Source organism: Calidris pugnax, unplaced genomic scaffold (assembly GCF_001431845.1).
Source record: "Calidris pugnax isolate Ruff unplaced genomic scaffold, ASM143184v1 scaffold11, whole genome shotgun sequence".
In the NCBI taxonomy this organism is placed as follows: Eukaryota; Metazoa; Chordata; class Aves; order Charadriiformes; family Scolopacidae; genus Calidris; species Calidris pugnax.
This window is the reverse complement of record NW_015090803.1, coordinates 8,422,129-8,442,498: the sequence shown is the minus strand read 5'-3', so window position 1 is coordinate 8,442,498 and position 20,370 is coordinate 8,422,129. Positions and strand designations below refer to the sequence as shown.

Here is a 20,370-nt window from a genome sequence, read left to right as displayed (position 1 = left end):
GAGCTCTCTCCTGGGCACTGATGGGAGGGCGAGGAAGTGGCAACGGCAGGACTTGCACCTTAGTGGAGAAGAGGGACAATCAAATGAGAAAAATTGAATATATGGGCTGCTTGAGAATCACCCCGTAAAAGCGTGCTACAAATGTTTTATGTTTGCAGTAACACAGCTGACAAGACGACTAAATCCAGGCCCTAAATTTGTGCATCATTTGCCTTTTTTTCCTTTTCAGACTTCTTCCAAAAGGTAATTTCTGCCAATAATAAAACATTATCTATCCATTAAAAACACTTATTGGAAGCAAAAGAGAATTTTCCAAGTGTTTCAGCACTAGAACTTGGACTATGCTCCTCTAGTATTGAGCTGCTCCTAAATGTTCCTGTGTAACACAGCACAGCACCTCGCTAGCAGACACTCTACACAACCCTCAGCTGTACAGCAGAGGGGTGTGGGATGGCTCCTGCACCCTCAGAAACCACCGGTGGCTTTTGGCAGCAGATGGGTCACTGACCAACAGAACAGCTGCCAAATTGGGACCTTAGTGGAAAGTTAATAGAAGAAAAAGTAATAAGTAAGTCCACAGGCAGGGTTTTTCCTCATTATTCTGGGCACATGTAATTTAGACTTATTTATGATTACTTAGATATGTGAATTCATGCACTGAGAAATATTTTTGAGAATATAATAAGGTTGTTACACTGTACGGGGCAGCATCCTGTTAAGACAGTTCTTCTGTGATTGAAGATGTTTCCAGGCACAATTTCAATACACAATAGGCTGCTGAGGAGCAGTCACATCTCTCCCTACATACAGGGTAAATAAAAAACAACCAAAGAACTCTCCTGTGCCCACAAAACTCATTTCTCTCAGTGACTTCTGTGGATGCAAATCCTACTTTCTACTGTATGTATAAACTAACAAAAACATTTGTGTGCTCCTGATATTGCCTGTAACGCAGAAGCACATTTGCACAGAATTTTGCAGTTATGGAAGCACAAGAAAGGTAGCAAAAGCTCCACAAGCTGAACGTGTTGACACAGAGGGCTCTCTACAAAGGAAGCATGGAAACATCTTACGAAATGGGTTAAGCTTACTGTCACACAGGCAATGTACATGGGATAGGGTAACTCCACATAATTGGCCACAGAGCACAAAAAATGAATGTGATCTAGCAATCCATCAGTATGCTCCCTTAAATAACTCTGGAATTTTTAGTTTCACAATGCCTGCAACACTTGCACACTGTACCTTAAGGTAAGCACTGATTTTACTGTTTGCCCATCAACCGTTTTGGGGAAAAAACCCAACACAGAAAAACACTACCTGAGAACTTGTATACTCCACACACAGCTTAATTATCTCCATGCAGCTTCCCCAACGTAATTTCCTTCGGTGATATTTATTCTCAGACAAAAGCTGGGTTTTTTGGTGCTGCCCTTCCCCGAGGTGCAGGCTGCGTGTACCATTTGTGGGGCTCCAGGCACCTGCTTCCTGTTCCCCTCAAAATGCTCAGGGCACCTCCCAAAACCCACCTGGCAGCAGCACAGAGCCAAAGGGGTGCATTAGCCAGGGCACTGCTGCCAGGCTAAAGGAGATCTGCTGGGGAAAAGGAGCACGACTTGTGCCCTGTGTGGTTTTTCAGAAAGTATAAAAGAGGACTGAGATACTTTTTCTCAGCTTGTTCTTAAGTGGAAAGTTCAAATTTGGTATGCTTGCTTTTTCCTGAAAGATTTTACAGGTGAGCAGAGAAATACTTCTTATCTCTGAGCCTGTCACAACCCTGATAGGAAGTGATTTTTTTTTGTTGTTGTTCAGACTGTTTTAAATCCTGTGCTCTTCTGCCTGTTTAGTGTAAGTGCCCTTTACTCATGTGGAAGAAGGTTTGCTTTGTTAGACTTTCAATACTTCCAGTGCCACAAGAAAGTATCAGGAAAGTTCCAAGTGTGTATTGCTAGATTTTACTACTAAATTTATCAAGAAAACCAAAGAAAGATCAGCTTGTGCGTTTTAATCCCACACAGAGCACATGTCTACTGAGTTCAGCAGACAAATATGTATACATGCTGCTTTCATGTCTTACATAAAAGAAAAAAACCTATAAAAATCTGTTGAAGAGGCTTCTGAAAGTGGTGGTTTTTTCACAGTTTTTCCTAAAAAGCAACAAGAGACGAAATGCTGAAATATTATGTCCAGACAACACATATGTCTTTTGGGTGGTAAAGAGGGGCACTCACAGAGCTGCATTTCATACCCATCACCATCAGCTCCTTTGCTGACCTGGTCATGCCTTTCTCCCCTGGCTAGAGACGGCAGAATGTAGCTTAACTGACATATGACCTAAATCAGATTTACAGACAAATCAAATCCTCGTTTCCAGGGAATTTGTTTCAAGGCTTACATTAAGGCAACTTGCAACCTAGGCTCAGCAGAGATCATTTTTTAAATCGTTTGATATGTCGTACTTTGAAAGGTTTACCATGTCTACAGCAGACACTGACCCCATTCAGTTCTGCCAGGGAAATGGCAACACCGTGATGTATTTGAGATTTTAATTCATGTCAGTACCCCAAAGATATGGTATAGCAGAAAATAAAAAAGTGATGAATCACCAGCTGAAGATTTTCAATGAGACAATACCTGTAAATTAAGGACAATATTTTCAAAATGAACAAGGCTTCAGAAGCAGAACAATGCAGAAATTTAAAATAGATGGCATAGCACTCAATTTTAAAGACATTATTAGCTATTTTGTCCTGGGTAATGGGGAAGAGAAGGTGACAGATTAGAGTTAGGGAGAGGGAAATCATACAGGCTCTGATTAATCAGAACTGTCTACCCACATTTGCCTACACAAGCAGAATTAAAACCATCAAACAAGTTTTAGTGCTAGATCTCAGAGGCTGCGGTGGAAATAATGTGCCCTGACATTTTTAGAGTTAAAGCGATAAGGATGAGAGCAGCATTTTGCCATTAGGTGTCCTGTGGTCATTTGCAGAGGATGCCACAGCTCTACTTTGAGAAGAAAGAGTTAAATGACTCAGAGCTATTACATCCTGTCTGCTGCTTGGCGGGACCACATACTGTGACAGCTGTGAGCTTTACATCCTCTACAAACTGACATTTTACACACATACGACTGCATCACACTGTTCAGCTTGTTTTCTCTATTAGCCTTAGCAATTAAAAAGGCAGCACTTTCTCTGCTAAGAGGTGTGCCAGACCCTTTTTTGCCTTTATGGTTAAACAGCAAAAGTTTACCTTTTCATTTAGAAAGGCTATCTTTTTATTACTAAAGGGCATCAATACATGCTACATGTCTTCCTTTTTAAAACAGCTTTCTTTTGTTGTGGCTGGGATTCTTTTGTTTGTTTCTCCTTCTTAATTGGGATACAGTGCAATAAATTTACATTCAGTTCAGACCACATCTGAACAACTCCATAGCTCCTCCACATAATCAAATCTGATACAAATTTAAAATAAGTATCCATTATACATATTTATGTCATGCTGCTCATCAGTTCTTCCACTACCTTGGTACAAACAAAAATGACAAATGGAAAATGTTAATCTAGATCAGAGCTGAACCTATATTAAAAAAAAGTCTACATCAATGAGTGATTCCACTAGCCCACAATGATCTCTGTTATAATTATACTTTGAAGTACTCATAACAGAAACAAAGCCTTTACTGGCTTTTGGACATCTTCTCTCACTACTGAACTCTATCTCCTCCCATCCAGATCCTGCATTTTACATCCCTTCCTCTGACACTGCATTATTGTTTACAGTAAATAAAGGTTGAATTCCAATAGGGTTTTACAGAGAGGCGACTTGGTCTTCTGGGTATGACACTGGGCATGTGTCTACAGACCCCCTGGCTTCCACTCTGTCCTTCATTTAACACAAAATGCAGTCTTCAACATGGCTGTAAGTGACAGCTAAGGAAGAGTAATATATATCTGGGTAAACAGGTAGGATACCTGGCCCAATTATTTTGTGTACTTCCTCTCAGCAGGTCTCATTTAGTTTCTACTGAAAGGAATCCAGTTTGTGCAACGTGAGACCATTCCGTGACGCAAGGTATATTATATGGAGAGAATCAGGGAGTTTACTTCAAAAAAGCCCTCCTGATCTGAATTAAAATGCTTGTATGAATACAGAGATAGGTAAGATAGAGGAAAAAACATTGCTTCCACCTGAACCCATCTAAACTTCTTGAACCCACAGCATTCTCCAGAAAAGAGTTCTACAGATTTACTGCCTGCTGTATAAAGAATTACCTGAATTATCTCTTTTTAGTTTGTTTCTCACCTGGTGCCTACTAGTGTGATTTGACAACTCCTAGTTCTTATACTGGAAGAGATGGCAAACAGCCAATCCCTATTTATGTGCCTCACGTGATTTAGGAGACCTCTACCTATTCCATTCCCTGCAACTCTTCTCTTTTCCAGGCTGAAAGGACACACCATGTAAAGTCTTCCCAATACAGAAGCCGTTTGTATCTCTGATCCTCCTCACTGCTCTTCTCTGAATTTTTACCATGCCAACATAACCTTCTGGAATATGGCGCTGTCAAATCATGGCTTATACAGTAGTATGTAGTAGTATATGCTTTCACTCTCTGTTCCTTTCCTAACAGTTTTTAACATATGGTTAACATTAAAGCTTCTTAACATTTGCCTTCTTGATCAGCACTGACCTAATACATTCATGGAACCATCTGTCATTATTCCAAAACCTTCCTCCTGAGTGGCAACACCACAATTTGACCCTAAAAATGAACAAGAACTTCCAGTCAAGTCTGTAATAACTGGAATAATATTAAATGTAATATAGGAATCGTTTGTTCAGATGCACGTTATCACAAGAAAAACTGCCATTAATGCATTACATTATTCTTCAAGCAGTTTCTAGCCATTATTATATGGCCATTTCTTGCTAGATTACAAAGTCATCAATCTAATAACCAACCTCTTAAATCTAGTCTCCTGAAATTTTACACATTTGGTCTAGCATCTGTCCAATTTTCCTTTAATCCATCCTTTTGGCATGTGTGTGCCTTGCTTGTCTTAGGATTTTACACCACTTCCAATATATTCCAAGCAAAAAGGTCAGGCATTGCCTTTATAGACACATAACATCTATTTCTGGCAGACTACTTCTTTCCCCCCATCCATTTTTGCTTCAAGTCACAGAGAATTTTAAGCCCAGCTTTTCAAGTACCTGTGTATCAAATTTGCTGTGGAAGATCGGTACTGACCTGATCTAAACGGTGTTTCTGCTGATCTGAGTGTGCACTTGGATCAGTAAAAAGCCACTCTGTGACACACGTGGTTTGTTTATAGGGACCTATCCAGGACATAGAGTGCTTTCAGAGTATGAAGGAGGTCAGAGAGAAGCAAATGCAGTTATCTGTGCATTCCTGCTGCAGCTATGTCTACCTAAAGGGACGCCGCCTTTAGAACTGCGATGCTACCGTGACTCGTGTGATCACGTTGCCCTGACAACCAGTGGAGATCCTCTCTGCAGTTAGTCGAGCAGACATCTGTATTTTGGGGACAGACCGCCCTGAGTTTCATTGCTCACCATCACTCACATTTCCTAACCCACCTCACTAAAGCACAGAGATTATAAAAACCAAAAGTGCACTGTACAAACCTAGAGTGTGGTTAAATGGTGTTACTGTTCTGTTGCATCCTTTTACCTCAGTTGCCTCTCTGGTGCTGTTGAAGCACAGATCAGTACAGAAGAGTCTGCCTCGCGGTCTTGGAGCGTTTTGATTTGCAAAAACAAAGAAAATCAAAGGATTAAAACTGTGCACATACCTTCAGGACAGTCCACTGCTCTACAACAATTGCATCATAGCTCTGCGTGGTTTTACTGTCTTCCACAGCAACATCTTCGAAGAGAAATACTCCATCCATTGTCCCATGCAAAGAATCTGTGAAAATACAGGGTTATCTGTAAGCTTTATGGAAGGCCACCCATGTGTAGCGAGGCATTTGAATTTATTAATCACAAATCACAAATACTTCAAATACAAATACAAGGATGTTAATAAAATGTGCCTAGACCTTCCTCTGGTCTAGGCATTATTAAATGAATGAGACTAATATCTCCAGCAGCTTTTAAGAGCAATCCTACTCTTTAATAGCAAACCTCACTCTCCAGAGTTTGTCCTCAAAAAACACAGCTCTCCCGTTTTAAGCAGGAAAAATTGATTCAGTCCTCAGTTCAGCAGTACAGCTCACCGATTTGAAGTCATGCACGCACTTTGGGGGTTAAAGACCATGTATTATGTCAACTTTTCAAGAGCTTTGGAAGGTACACCGATATTAATGACTATACCCATTCATTCACACAAGTCAGAACCCTACATATGGATCAGCCGTTGTAGTGAGTGATCTACATGGACTAAGGATGATCTGGCGTATCTGAATGGTGTGAAAGAAAAGATACATTCATAACTATTTAATCAATTTATGAAGGCATTTTGACCATCTGGTTTAGTGGCTCTCTATTCTCATTTGCATTCCCAGCACATTCAGCCTTTTTTCAGACAACACATACTATTAAAGTTACTCGAGCAGCACTTTCTCCTTCAACTTCGCTGTATAATCGGCAATCACTCCCATACCCAAGTTTTGTCAGCTCCACGACAGAAAAGGATCAGAATAATTTAAAAAAAAAATTACTTTTCTTTGCTAAAATAAGCTAAATGATGAAGCAATACAACTATACTTAGAAAAACTGTAAATAAGCAGTGCCGTACTATTTACAAACACAGAAAACTCCTCTCATGATGTCACAAAGTGTGTTTTCAGCCTTTCTAGTTTAAATAATACAGTTACGCTGTACAAATGATGATGAAGACCTTGCTCCTCCCCAAGTGTTGTAATTTGCATGATAGTTTCTTTGCATTTTTAGGAAAGCTATGCTCCTTGCACCGATACATGTTTTTGAACTGCAACCACACAGGCCAAACTGACAGATTCCTGAGCTGACAGGAGAGTCTTCTGGGTAAATCTGCTCAGCTGTGTCATCAGGTCCTCCTGCTTTCCCTGGTGGATGTTAGGAGGTCAAGAAATGCCAGTGGGAAGGCATCACTGCCTCCAAGGGAAAACATATATCAAACTCAGAACCAATTTTCACAAAGGAGACAGTAAAGAGGATTAAGAGGCTTCATACCTCTTGCAGACACAATCTCAGTCAACATCTTCCGATGTCATTATATGATCTAAATTCAATTTATTATCTGGAAATAACAAATTTATTGTGGGCTTTGCCCACAACAAACCAGGCTCGTACAGTTGAAGGCTCATGACTACAAACACACCGTAGCAGGACTGTTGCTGCAAGCATCAAGCATTTGCACATCCCTTTGCTGCCATTTGCACGCTCCACTACTCTCTCCTGCTGCAGTTTCCATCAAGTTATTAAGTTCTAAGTGAGCAGATGCAAATACTCCTACCTAAACTACAACAGGATTTTATTATTTTTTTTCATTTTGGTTGTGAAGGACAGAAGTTGTAAACCAGACTGGGAGACTCAAAGAAGTATACAAATACACTGTGTACTTTCAAGCTGACTATCTCCCCAGACAGGTTTCCTGCAAGTCCATCTAGAATAAAGAGGGATGAAGACTCCTCACCACTACAGTAGGCCAGAATCACACATCGCTCCAAGGAGGACTACAAAGGAGCAACTGCTGTCATCTACATGAATTTTTCATCTGAGTGAGGAGAACAGATATTTTTGTTATGAAATAACAGGCCAGATCACTAAGTAGCTGGGTTGCAGATTAGAAAACACAGCAAGAGCAAGCTTGCTGCATACAAATGGGTTCAAGAGCTAATGATAGCATTTCATTCAGAAATGGCACTTTGTTAGACTCCACATTCCAAAGCCAGAATCAACTCAACTTCTGTGTAATCTGTCATGTTCCAACACCCACACCCATATCCAAATATATTCTAGAATGCATAATGTACAAATAGCCCTTTAATTTCCCAAAGCAGGGATGACAGGGCAGGACCTAAGGCTGCAATCAGACAGAGACACCCAGGTCCCTCCAGGAAGCTCTATGCAGCGTTGCTGTACCGCTCCTCTACCGTCAATTCTTTCATGAAACTCAGAGTCGCACTGTTGGCACAACCGCAGCTTGAGCTCACCCCACGCGTTTGCCAGCTAATTAATAAGCGATCAAAACACAATCAGCATGCATGTGTTTACACTGACTCGTAAATCATCCTTTATGTTTCGCTCTGCTGCGCATTCCACTCGCGCAGTTCACAGCTTCCACATATGTGAACATTATGGCACATATGTAATGTTTTAGAAACTAATAGCTGAGCTGGTGAGACCCTACAGGCTGCAGACAAGCTCGACTGCATTTCCTTATTGAATGTATAATGATTACTGTTGAATACTATATCCAGCCAATCCTAAAATCCATTACCCTTTTGGCCAGGAAAGAAACCTATAGAAAATGAGAAAACTGGAAGGGGAAAACCGACAACCTATTAACTGCCACCCCCTGAGCCTAGCCATTGAAGATGGGAGGACAACTAGTCCCATGAAGGCTGCAAGGTCCTAACTTGGACACAAAAATATTGTGGGAGCCAATGGCAAACCTTCTTAATGAATTCACCCAAAACGACATCTACTGCTTTCCCTTCATTCACAAATCCACTGATTTTATCACAGAAGACAATCAGTTTCATCAAGTATGATTTACTCTTGTTAAATCTATACTGACTGTCCCCAGTCACTTTCATCTCCTTCATGTGTCAAGAAATGTGTTCAAAGAGGACTCAGTGATTTACCCAGGAATAAGTGAGGCTGACCACCCCCTAGGTCCCTGGATTGTCCTTTTGGCCTTTGTTTAAAGATGGATGCAAACTTTACCTTTCTTAAGTGTTGGAAACTTCCCCCAATGTCCGTGATCTTTCAAAGGTAACTAACAGTGGCCTTGTTATGACACCAGCCAGCTCTGCCAGCACCCCTGGATGCAGACCATTCCATCTCAGGAATTCAAGCGATCCCTGTCTTGATCTTCATCCACTGCTGCTACTCCTGAACCTCCTTGAACCTTGCCATTGAGCTCAGAGGACTGGAAGACTGCATCAGTGAAGACTAAGGCAAAGGAGGCACTGAGTACCTCAGTCTTACCCAGGTCTGCTGTGACTAAATCACCCACTCCAATCTACGTGATCTCTTTTAGATGTCTGATGTAGGATGAGGTGCATCACAACACAAATCCTACTGACTATAATGGTCTAGGCCAAGATCTCAACTGATTATAGTGGCAACTTCTGGGTGATTACTCATATGTAGATACCTGCAGGCCAGATGCTTACATTTATTCAGATGAATCTTACCTAACCTATCTACAAAGATCAGTCATCCAAAGCTTCAGACGGTGAGTTGGTCTTTCCAGTTTCCACTGTTTCTCATGCAAAGTATTTCCTGATTCTGATAAAGTTGTATTCTCTTTGGATAATCTCTTTGTTTAACAAGATTTAGCTCATGGAACTTAGCCTACATTAAAAAGGTCTTTACTAAAATCAAATGTTAGTTCATTTGCAATAGGGCAGTAAGGAATGCCAATAAAACAAACCTTTTTGACTTTGCTGTTTGTGGTATCATTTCCCAATCTCTACTCTTGAACTGACATATCTTCACTCTTCCTTAAAGAAAAGGCTCTGAATGCAAAGGTTACAATCACTGTCCTTCCTCTGAAAACGTTCCATTACCACTGCATTTTTTATTAAGGTATCCTACTGTGCACAAAAAGCTATTTTCACTGGCTTGTATAAATATTTGATGTAGCTTGGTTGACAAAAAGCTATTTTGATGTTCTTGCTTCTGATTTACAAGAGATATAAGGGAAAAGATTTCTTACTTTACCATGACAGCTTTCCTAGTGGGCAATTTTCCCCTTGTTGTTTTTGAACTACAAATCTCCCTTATCCAGGAAACTAACCTTTAGGCTGCCATTGTTCTGAATGAGGAAAACTAGCTATCTGTGGCTTTGTGTGGCATGTGACTTGAATCTTGGCTTTTGCTTCATATTTATATTCCTCCCTCCTCTTGAGTCTTTTCACCTTCAGTACCCACAGATAAAAATAATTCCATATGGATGATAAAAATCCCAGCCACTTCAGTGGATAAGGTGACTATAATTGGCAAAATGCATCACTGATTTAACTCTGTCAGAGGCAGTGTGAATATAACAGAGACAATCAATCTGACCCTCTAAAAAAATACCTATTTTCCTCTTCCGAGCGTCTCACATTTTGTTTCATTTGCTTTAAGTACTGTCAATGTTTTCTGGTTGGTTGCCTGGCTTTTTCTAAGTTTGAAAGGCAGGAAACTCACAGACAGAATGGTAAAACAAATACAAGAATGCCAGGCATTTAAAGACCTGCAGTTCAAAACAACTCAAGAGAGCAGGCTTGTGATTACTCTGTTAAGACATCAAAACATAACCTGAGCTTTGACTCTTCTGCCCTCCTCACTCTCATCTTCTTACAGTGCTGATTGGAGACTGGCTGTCATAGGAAGGGAAGAGAGCCCACATCCTTTCCATTTGCAGTGGTATTAATCTGGAGCTTGCTGCTACAGCCTCCACTTCTCACTAGAAAGGGGCACGGGTGAAGTCCTATGATCACTTGAGATCACTAGGCATGACCAGCTTACACCCAGGACTACAGGCAGAATTAGCAGTGACTCCAGTTGGATGAAAAACACCATCAAATAACTGGACTCCAAATCTAAGTAACTGTTATTTGTCAACATCTGTGAATGTTGAAGAGCCAAGCAAGCTGCTGTTTCTAACTTACTAGCAAAATCTGAATACATTTAATATATGGTGTAACTCTGTGTGGTTTACATATTGTAATTTGCAACTGTGCTATATTTCTGTTTATAATTATCTGGTACAATAAGCAAAAAGAAACAATTGTTATCAGTGAACTTTAAAACTCTTTTAAAGACTAATTAATAAACTGTTGGCAGAAGGAAGAAACAGATTTATGACTACTGACAATCTGGAAATCTTCACTTCATTGGGCATTCCAAGGACATGGGGGAAAAGAAGATAATAACCCTGCTTTTAAGTCTAATAAGCAAAATAATGAATTCATACTTTAAGCCAAAGAGAAAACCAGCCCCCAGAACAAAGAAATGTGATACAACCAATTAAAGAAAGTATGCTAATATTACCTTAATTTGGAAGAGGATTAATCAGTGAATAAGGAAAGCAGCTACAAGGAGCTGGACAGGCTGTCGTAAAGGTCTAGAAAAAAGTAAGGAACTGAGAAGCCCTCAGTCCCCTCTTCCTTCCCCCTCCCTTCCTCCCTCCCCTGGGTTGTTTTGTACTGGTTGGCATATGAGTGAAAAAGCTGTTCCGTTTCTCTGAAGCACAGGAAAATTTTGTAATTTAAATCATAAACATTTAACGGCAACTGACAGCAACTTACAGATGTTCTTAGCAAAAGTTCTCCTAATAGCACAGGCACGTTCACAGTGTTTTAACGTATTCTAATTCATACACTTTTAGAAACCTTAACTGAGCTTTTTGACCTCTAAATCTGTAACTGTAAAACCTAATAAAAATGTTCATTAATTGTTCATTTTCAATCTCTCATCTAACTTAATCCAGAATCTGCCCACTTTTATACAATTCATCATCCTGTTTACGTTGAAACTTTACTGTCATCATTCCAGCCTACTTTATCTATGTCTGCAGGCAGTTATCCAGCCCTCCTCACTCTGGTATCCAAGTACATGAACTTCCCCCAGGCCTCTGTTATGTAAATGAACTCTAGAACTTTAAATAACAGAAAAATGCTATGTTTAAAGCATTTTAGAGTGCACTGATAAGCAGTTTTTATTAAAGAAAACACCGGGCCTGATAGAGCCAATTAGATTTGCTCTATGAGTTGCAATTTATACACATAAAGTAAATGAACATTTGTTTTTAAGTAAGTTAACTAGCAATTACAAGGCTTTCCAGGAAGCTGTGTGAAAGCATTCCATCAACTGAACTTTAGACCTTCCTTTTTTTGCTACTTGCTTGCAAAATGAAAAATTAGGATTGCCTGTTAATTTCCTGATTGACTTTTACCAGAACCGACTCACATTACTGTGTTTTATTATGGATCCTGGAATTCTGACCAGCACAAAATGGGAAGAAGATGCTCTGGAAGCAGTTCCCCTATAATTTTAAGGCATAAACCCATGAATGTTAGTAGCAGTGCCCAATCTATGGGTTACCACATTCCTTTTGAAGAATGCAAAACAAACCAAAATTAGGTGAAAGATTCAGCCATAAGCACTTTAACCATGAAGTACACTAGTCACGAAATATTCCAGTAAAATTAATCTGGTTGTAACTTCCAACATTTTTATGTTCAAGTACTTCCCTTGGTTTGTTTTTGTGGTCCCTTTGTTATGTGTCTCAGATCCCTACTATGCACCAAAGTTTTTCTTTGTACAGCAGGCTTGTCTTCAGAGACACCATGGTGGCCACGTTGTGTAGTCCAGACTGGCTACAATATTAAGCTGGATTCAGTGTCACATTTTCACAACATGCAAAAATCTGGATTTTAATCTTCGCTTCATAATTTAAGACCAGCATTTAATCATCACTTATTTGAACACACTAGCTAGGGTGAAACAAACACAGAAGACTATTTTATAAAACATTGTGCCATCAAGGTGGAAGGAGTCTCTGGAAGAACTGGGAGTGACTGGCTACACATTGGACAGATGAAACCAGAGAGTCCTTACATTGACCTTCAATCAGACCCAGCTGCAGTGTGTGGCCGGGCGGCTAAGAAGAAACCCACTCTTCCATTTATGTCATCTGCTTTACAATCTTATTAGTTTAATTCATTTTACTTGGTACTGTTTATTAACTCTGTGTACTCCTGCAATTACAGGGTCATCTCTAGTACGTTTATAAAATACAAGACATGATCTGTTTTCCTTATTCAAATGCCAAAATATTTCCTCTGCTTTCATTCCATTTCACTGAAATAGGTTGATCTAAACCAAATCTGCCCCTAGCCTATATTAAAGCACCTCCCAAATGTCTTCTCTTCAAAGATAATGACCTCTATTAGAGGAGAAAGGAAAATAATCACAGCGTAATGCTTTCTGTAATTTCCATACCATTTACCATTCCAAGGCTGAAGATGGCATTTACCAATGAGCCTCCTTTCCTGAAGTGATCTGTCATGTGCTCCAGCCAATTTGCTTCCAAGCTGTTGACAGTCTGCCCATTCCTGGAGATCCTCATAGGGATAGTCACTGTGTAATACTGGCTGCATCTTTGTGGGGTTTTTGGCTTGTTGAAGAGAGCGAAGATCTCTGCTTCTACCAAAAAGTAAAAAAAAAAAAAGGCATAATGCAACAACCACTTTATGATATTTCAGCTAAAGCAATGTATAAGCCACTGTTTGCCCTTCCCTAATTACACTGTGCAACTGCAACAAATACTTTGGGTCATGGTTATCTCCTGAATACATTTCTGCAGTGCCCAACACAGTAGGGTCCCAAACCCAACACAATTTTTTAATTGCTGTTACAGAATTTGTTACTAATTGTGGATTCACTGCTGATAATAAAACATTTAAAGACAGAAATACCTGAGTACTAATGGATAATTTCCCTACTGGAGTTATCAGTGTAAACCAAGGCAGGAAAACATACTCCACAAACTGCTTTAAGTACTGTAGCAGTCACAAAAATCACTAAAAAATAATGCTCAGAGTACCTGTATTCTTCTACTGAATGAACTGTTAAAAGAGCTGTGACACTCAGGACAGTTTGAATACAAAATCTTCCTGCAAATTTAGAAGAAACTGCATTCCGTTCCATCATGGCAATTAAACTGAAGTATTAAATAACTTGGTTTTGATAATACAATGGCACAGAAACAGCAAGGAATAGCCTCATCTGAAGAAAATGCGATGAAACATTACTGTAGATATGACATTAGCTGGTTGGTTGATTTACTCTGGGTCTGAGCCAAGGCGAGACATTAACGCAACAGTAAATGAACTTTGAAAAGTAGAATTGTGAAGGGTTTTACAAATGAGACCGTTTCCTAGACTCCGCTCCATACCTCCCCTAGTATACCACAGCAGCAGTTAATGTGGCCTTATCACCACAAGAAAGTCATTGTTGACAGCAAAGCTGAGTTTTCACAGCCCTAAAACTTTGGAAACAAGTTTAAGTGCAGATACACCTTCCAAATTCTCAGAAGGGTACAACCATCAGTAGAATTACCAATAAAAAACCGTTGGACATTAATATTTTACTTATTAATGGACACGGAAATCAATGGTAAAAATTTCTATTGACTTCCAAATGCCAAAAATTCTCCCAAAATAACCTAATTTAAAAGGTAAAGACATTATATGAAATACACTCATTCAATAAGCTCCTCTTGTTTTCAAGTTATAATATTATAATCTCAAGTATTAAAGTAAAGAAAGACATGTCAAGAGAAATGTTAAGACTGCTCGCTAGCAAACTTCACTGAGCAAGTAGAGTTAAGTTGAAGAAGGTATCAGAGGGAGCCGCTCAGAGCCAGGCTGGCAGCACTTGGAGAAGAGAGCAGGAAGCTCATGCTGTAACCAAACGTGAAAGAGAGACCTAATGATCTCAGACATGAACTGTTGATTTCAAATAGAGTAGAAAGAAATAAATTGTTGAAAAGAATCCTCTTGCTGTTTATCACTTGTTTAGAAAGAACAAAATTATGATAATCCTAACTCAGAAGAGCATACACAGAAAACTTCTATAATCATTTTGATTCTGACCCCCAAAATAGACTCATGTTGGAAATGGAGACCTTTTCGGTATAAATGAAGATGTTACATTAAGAATAGCAGATCATGGAACTGGAAACCTATAGGGAAATGATAAATCAAATTTGAGACTGGGCTGTTGACAAAATGCATTTAAAATGCATGGGAGTCTTTCAGTGGTTGACTTTGTTTGTCACCATTATTGAGTGTTTAGTACAGCAGTACTAACCACCCTTCAAAAGTCACTGTTGACAACAGTTTTCACCAGCAAGCCTGGCTGCCCAAGCATGGACACAGACACCTTTGGTTTGGCTCTAGGTAACATGGCACTTTTGAACATACCCTTGGAATATTCGTGCCTTGTTCACAAGCAAATAATTTTCAACACTGCATTGAAGAGCCCTTTAGTAAAAGGGAAACTGAGTAAGCACTACAAAATATTCAGGAAAAAAAACCCAAACAATGGAGAAGCAGAAAAATAACACTTGAATAATATAAAACCTAAAATAAAGAAAACATTAAGATTCCACAAATAGTAAGAAATATTACATTTTTTTTCTGAAGTTTTATGTAGGGAAGATGGAGTTCAAGAGTACTAACTTCCTATGGAATAAGTAGGCTAACTGGAAAAGAAAAACACCTGATGCTTTCTATCTTTATGTTCCCAAGGAAGGATGGAGAACTGCTGCCAAAGACTGAAATACATTTTCCATGGGAGGAAAAGGGAGTGCTGTAATAACAAAAATTCATACAAGAGTAATAAAGAAATCAGCAATGTTGTACAGGCAATAGATTTGGGAAAATCCTAGTATAGATGAACTGCCACATAAAACTGCTTTCTCAGACCTTCAATCTTGGAAAGTATTTGCATAACTCACCAATTAAAAAACTGTAGAGAAATAAATAAAGCCAAAAAGCACTCAGAGAAAGAAAGACAAATAAGGAAACTAGAGGCATTTTTAAAATAAAACCTCTTATCTGGCAAATCAGCAGCTGTAATAAAATCCTGGGGTGTTACAGACAGACAGACGTTGGGAAGATTGGAGGTGATCAGCTTCACGTTATGCAGAAATATGAAGAATGTGGTTACTTGTAGCAAAAGCTTTCCACTGTTCAGTATGGAGAATAGCATCAAAAGGATAATTAAACTTGTTAGGTTAACTCTCCTAAAGACAGATATTAAAAGGAGAAAGAACTGGTCTGATTAGACTTGGAGATAAGTAATTTAGAACTATAAAACTAAGAGAAGTTTTATGATGTGTAAGATTCTAGTGTAAACCAGAACAAATTACTCAAATAATAGCTGTGCTTTGACTGCAATCTGGCTGTCTCCTTGCCCAACAAAAATTTGAAGAAAGTATGGTGAAAGGTTACTGGAGTGTGATCCAAATCTGATGCAAAAAGCTAATTCCACCAAAATACAACGGAAACCAAGACAATAGTCCAAAGAGGGTACAATGCAAAGTCATTCTCTACACACAAAATCCCCAAAGGGGTAGGATTGTTTCACTGAATCTATGTAAGACATAAAGAATAGGGATAAATTAAAGTCAAGGACAGTACCAGATGAAAGGAATGTAGACGGAATTTTCTTACATAGATTTGTGGCTTGTAAAGAAAATAAGCAAAGCGGTAAGAGAAATGAGTGTACACACTGTTTTCTAGGATTTAAGCAAACATAGGAAAGAAAAATATTTTGAGGTTCAAACTGGAAATGGGACAAGAATATTTTTTCTGATGACTTTTCATTTTCTAAATTACTCTGGTCTCCGTCCTATTTTGAACTACAATTCCTGCTACTGAAGTAACGTCCAAGCAACAAACACCTTAAGGATGGTATTTTGAGACCTCAGCTGAGACTTCTTTTTGATGGCATAAAATCACATTTAAAAATGGAAAGCACACCTGAGGAGAAATATGTCAAAGAAATGAAAGAAATAAAATTGGTATATGAAGAATAGTCTTACAAAAATAGGAGAACTGGAAGGCAAATTATTAGGAGCATGATTACCAAGAGGACCTTTATTATAAATTAGCAAACATGAGCCATTACCAAAATAACTGCTGCTTTCCAGTAATCGCAATTCAGACTGTAGCCTGACTATAGGATACAAAGGAACTTCAGAGTCCAGATTACATATACTCCTGCTGTTCCTGATGTGGTTTAATTTCAGCTAGCTGTCTACCTGCTACAAAGGGGCCAACTGTGATAAGCCTTTGTGACTTATTCCTTCTATTGCTGCATAACCTTTTCAGGCAGATTAGCAGGGCTTTTTATTCAAATGGACAAAAAGGATGCAAAGATCAAGAGCTCTCAGGTTATCACAACAAATACAAAAAAAGAACCAACTCGGATGAACAGCAGACAAAAGTAAGTCTGTAGGCTCAGGCACACAAACGGACTGTAAGAAACTTGCACCCGCTTACATCATCTCTTCATTTGCCATCTGACTTAGCTCAGTCATGGTGAACTGTGTAACCCTGTTGAAATCAGGTTAAGTGGCTCACTTGGTGCATCTTTTCATCGCGATTACAGTGGTAAGGTCCTCCCCGCATCCCCACCCCCCACTAGAGGAGCTGGGAACATAATTGAGGCAATTTTAGCTTGTCTTTTACGTATGAAAGGTCACTACAATACTTACTGCCAGTAAGTGGTTTTAAGTATCGTGCTGGTGTTTCATTCTCTGCAAGTCCATTCGGCTTGTCTGCTGCTTCTCTTACACTTGGGTTCGCGGGTTGAAACTGCTCTTCCTTTCCCTTCACAGACTTGAGATTCAGCTCTTCCTCAGCCTGTCCTTCACCTCTCCAGCCCTCCCTGGATGTGGCACATTGGTCAGCACTTTCCTCACTCGGTGCTGGAGTATTGCATCCATTAATGCCATCTATTTTCTCACCATCCGGTGAAGCGTGATCCTCGGGATAATTTGAAACATTATCTCTTGATTGCACAGAGTTGTTACTGGTGGGTGTCAGGGAGGTGCTGACAAGACAGTTCTTTTGGGAATGGTACTGAGGTATAATTCCAACAAATTTCATGCCTTGACTTGCAGCATCTTGAATCTACAAGTCAAAGAAGATTAGATTTTTAACTGTCAAGCTGTCTTAGCTAAACAGAAATACAGAAAATAACACCCTTCAATGCAGCTAGCATGTCATTTTGCTACTTTTGTCCACTACCACAAGAAATTGTCGTATTACATTTACATAAAAAGTTACATTCTAGAGGAGCAGGATGAAAACTTTCTTAAATCATCTAAAATAATGTGGAGGTGGAGAAAAAAAAAAGAAAAAAGAAAAAAAAAGAGAGAAAAAATGCCTGCATATGTCTTCACAAGGGATAAAGTATCTGTTTGAAAAGTTTATTTATGCTAAATTACCAGAAGTGGTATTACTTACACAAAGTTTTAGTATCAACGTTATGAAGCCAGAGACTTAATATTACATCTTTTGCTGTATTAGGTATGCGATTATGACTTTTATGCAAGGAAAAGGTTATTAATTCTGTCTGTTATATGCACCATTATAACAAGAGTTGTAACACCATTATAACAACTCGCAATGGAAAAATGTGTGAGATGAGCTAAGAAGAAGAAAAATGGAAAAAAGAGGCGTTATTATTAATCCTTTACACTTTAGGTAAAGGAGGAAAATTAAGGAATCAAATCACAACAGATACTAAGAAAAAAGCATTAGGCTAGTAGTAATGACAATTAGATAAAACTGGAATTAACTAAGGAAGTTTTGAGACAAAGCAGAAAGAGAAATCTCTTTTAGGCAGACTCAGCACTACGGGTGCACCATCCACTCAAGTCACCAGCCTCACACTCCTCAAACCCCAGAGAAGCTGCAGTGACAGCCAGGCTTCTGCGAACACGAGTGTCTCCTGATTCATTTACCAAAATCACCCACCAAGAAGGAAAGGTTTTCACGTAATGTATACCCTACATATAATATAAAGTCTAAGCACACATAAGTATTTCAAAAAGAAATGCCTTGAGAACAGAGAAATAATTTCAATTTCTCTGCATACCATGTAATTCCACAGAGTTAAAGTGTCTTAATTATTCTCCGAAGTCCAATTTAGTATGAACTTATGTGAAACAGTTCAGGCCTTTTTTTCAACAGCAAATAAATAGGAAGAATCTTGTAAGTTTTTTTATTTTTTTTTTTAATCTAAGAGGAAACTCATTTCTGCATCTTCCCTACCCGTTTTTTTGGTTGTTTGTTTTTTTTTTATAAATCATCTACTTCCTGGTAACGTGTTACTGTTCTGAACACACAAACCTACAGATGATACCTGAGCAACAACAAGAACTTCCTCTTTCAAACCACTATTGTATTTTCCATGTTAAATTAACTCTTGATTTCGTGATCACAGGAACTTGAACAGAGCTCTCCAGGAAACAAGGCAACACTCTTCACAGGTGTTTAATCTGGCAACGATGGGATGCTGACTTAACTAAAGAGGACAATAACCTCCAAATAAAAATACTACTATTAGTACCCTGATAAATGACTATCTGTCTATAAAGAAAGTTAGCATGTAACAAGCCTGCTCAGAAAGGTTTAAGTGAATGTCAAGGATAGATGCATTCATAACTTGCTTAATGGTTCTGAATCCCTGTTGTAATTTTATAAATACTTCTTTACACAACGATAGAGTTACAAATTCAATTCATCTCTCATCACTAATCGACAGACACACCACTACATTTGACTAGTAGGTTGCAGGGCAGCTAATTATAGAAATTTAACTGAGCGTGGAACTGTTTAAAGTTTGATAGTACATATGCAGTAATTATACTGGTCCTAGTCAATAAAGACTGCTTGTCAATCTAAACCACTCTCCCACGCTGTTATTTGGATGTAATTTGCTACAGTTACTGTAGCAGTGCTTTACAGCCTTGGCTCACTCAAAAAAAAAAAAGAAAGTGTTTGTTCTAAGGAATACCTGATTCCAAGGTTTTTTTCTGAGGCTCTTGTTCTCAGAATGGAAATAGGAGGAACTAAGGACTGAATGACAGTGTAAGCCGAAATAGCCTAATAGTTTAGCAGAAAGATGGCAAAAAGATAATGTACCTTCAAGATCCTCTCTCAGCAAGTTAATCAGCAGTATCCAGAATACAAAATCTTATTTAAACCTATATTTCAAATTTTCCCAATTACATAAGGGAGAAGCAAGCATTCCATTATTTTCAATAAAGCCAATTTAGCAGGAAATGTTACATCAACAGTGCCATGTAATCTGCAGAACAGCAAAGTGATGTATCAGCAGACGCAAACAGTCTTTCCTTCCAACTTTCCACAAAACCATGAAGAGGCTAGTTCTCATCATAAATAAAGTATAAAGCCCGAACATCTTCAACAGGATGCTGATATTTCAGCATCCTGTTGAGAGCTTAAATAGTACAAGATTTTAGTTGCCTTCACATCCAGAATGAATTATGCCATCCAGTACACATTCACATTTTCTGTTCACTGTATTTGAAATACTAAATATGAGAACTATAAAAAAAAAAACAAAAAACCAAAAAAAACCCAACAACCCAAC

General features: G+C 38.9%; 1 protein-coding gene across 3 annotated transcripts in view; it reads right to left on the bottom strand.

Annotated features, from left to right (window-relative positions):
• Positions 1-20,370, bottom strand: part of RFTN1 (raftlin, lipid raft linker 1) — a 96,529-nt gene that overhangs the window by 11,066 nt on the left and 65,093 nt on the right. For all 3 annotated transcript variants that reach the window (XM_014937890.1, XM_014937892.1, XM_014937891.1), the window contains exons 5-7: positions 17,462-17,879; positions 13,177-13,380; positions 5,823-5,938 (exon numbers count right to left, since the gene is read on the bottom strand). In XM_014937890.1, coding sequence (XP_014793376.1) covers positions 5,823-5,938; positions 13,177-13,380; positions 17,462-17,879 — 738 coding nt within the window. The remainder of the gene's footprint in view (positions 1-5,822; positions 5,939-13,176; positions 13,381-17,461; positions 17,880-20,370) is intronic.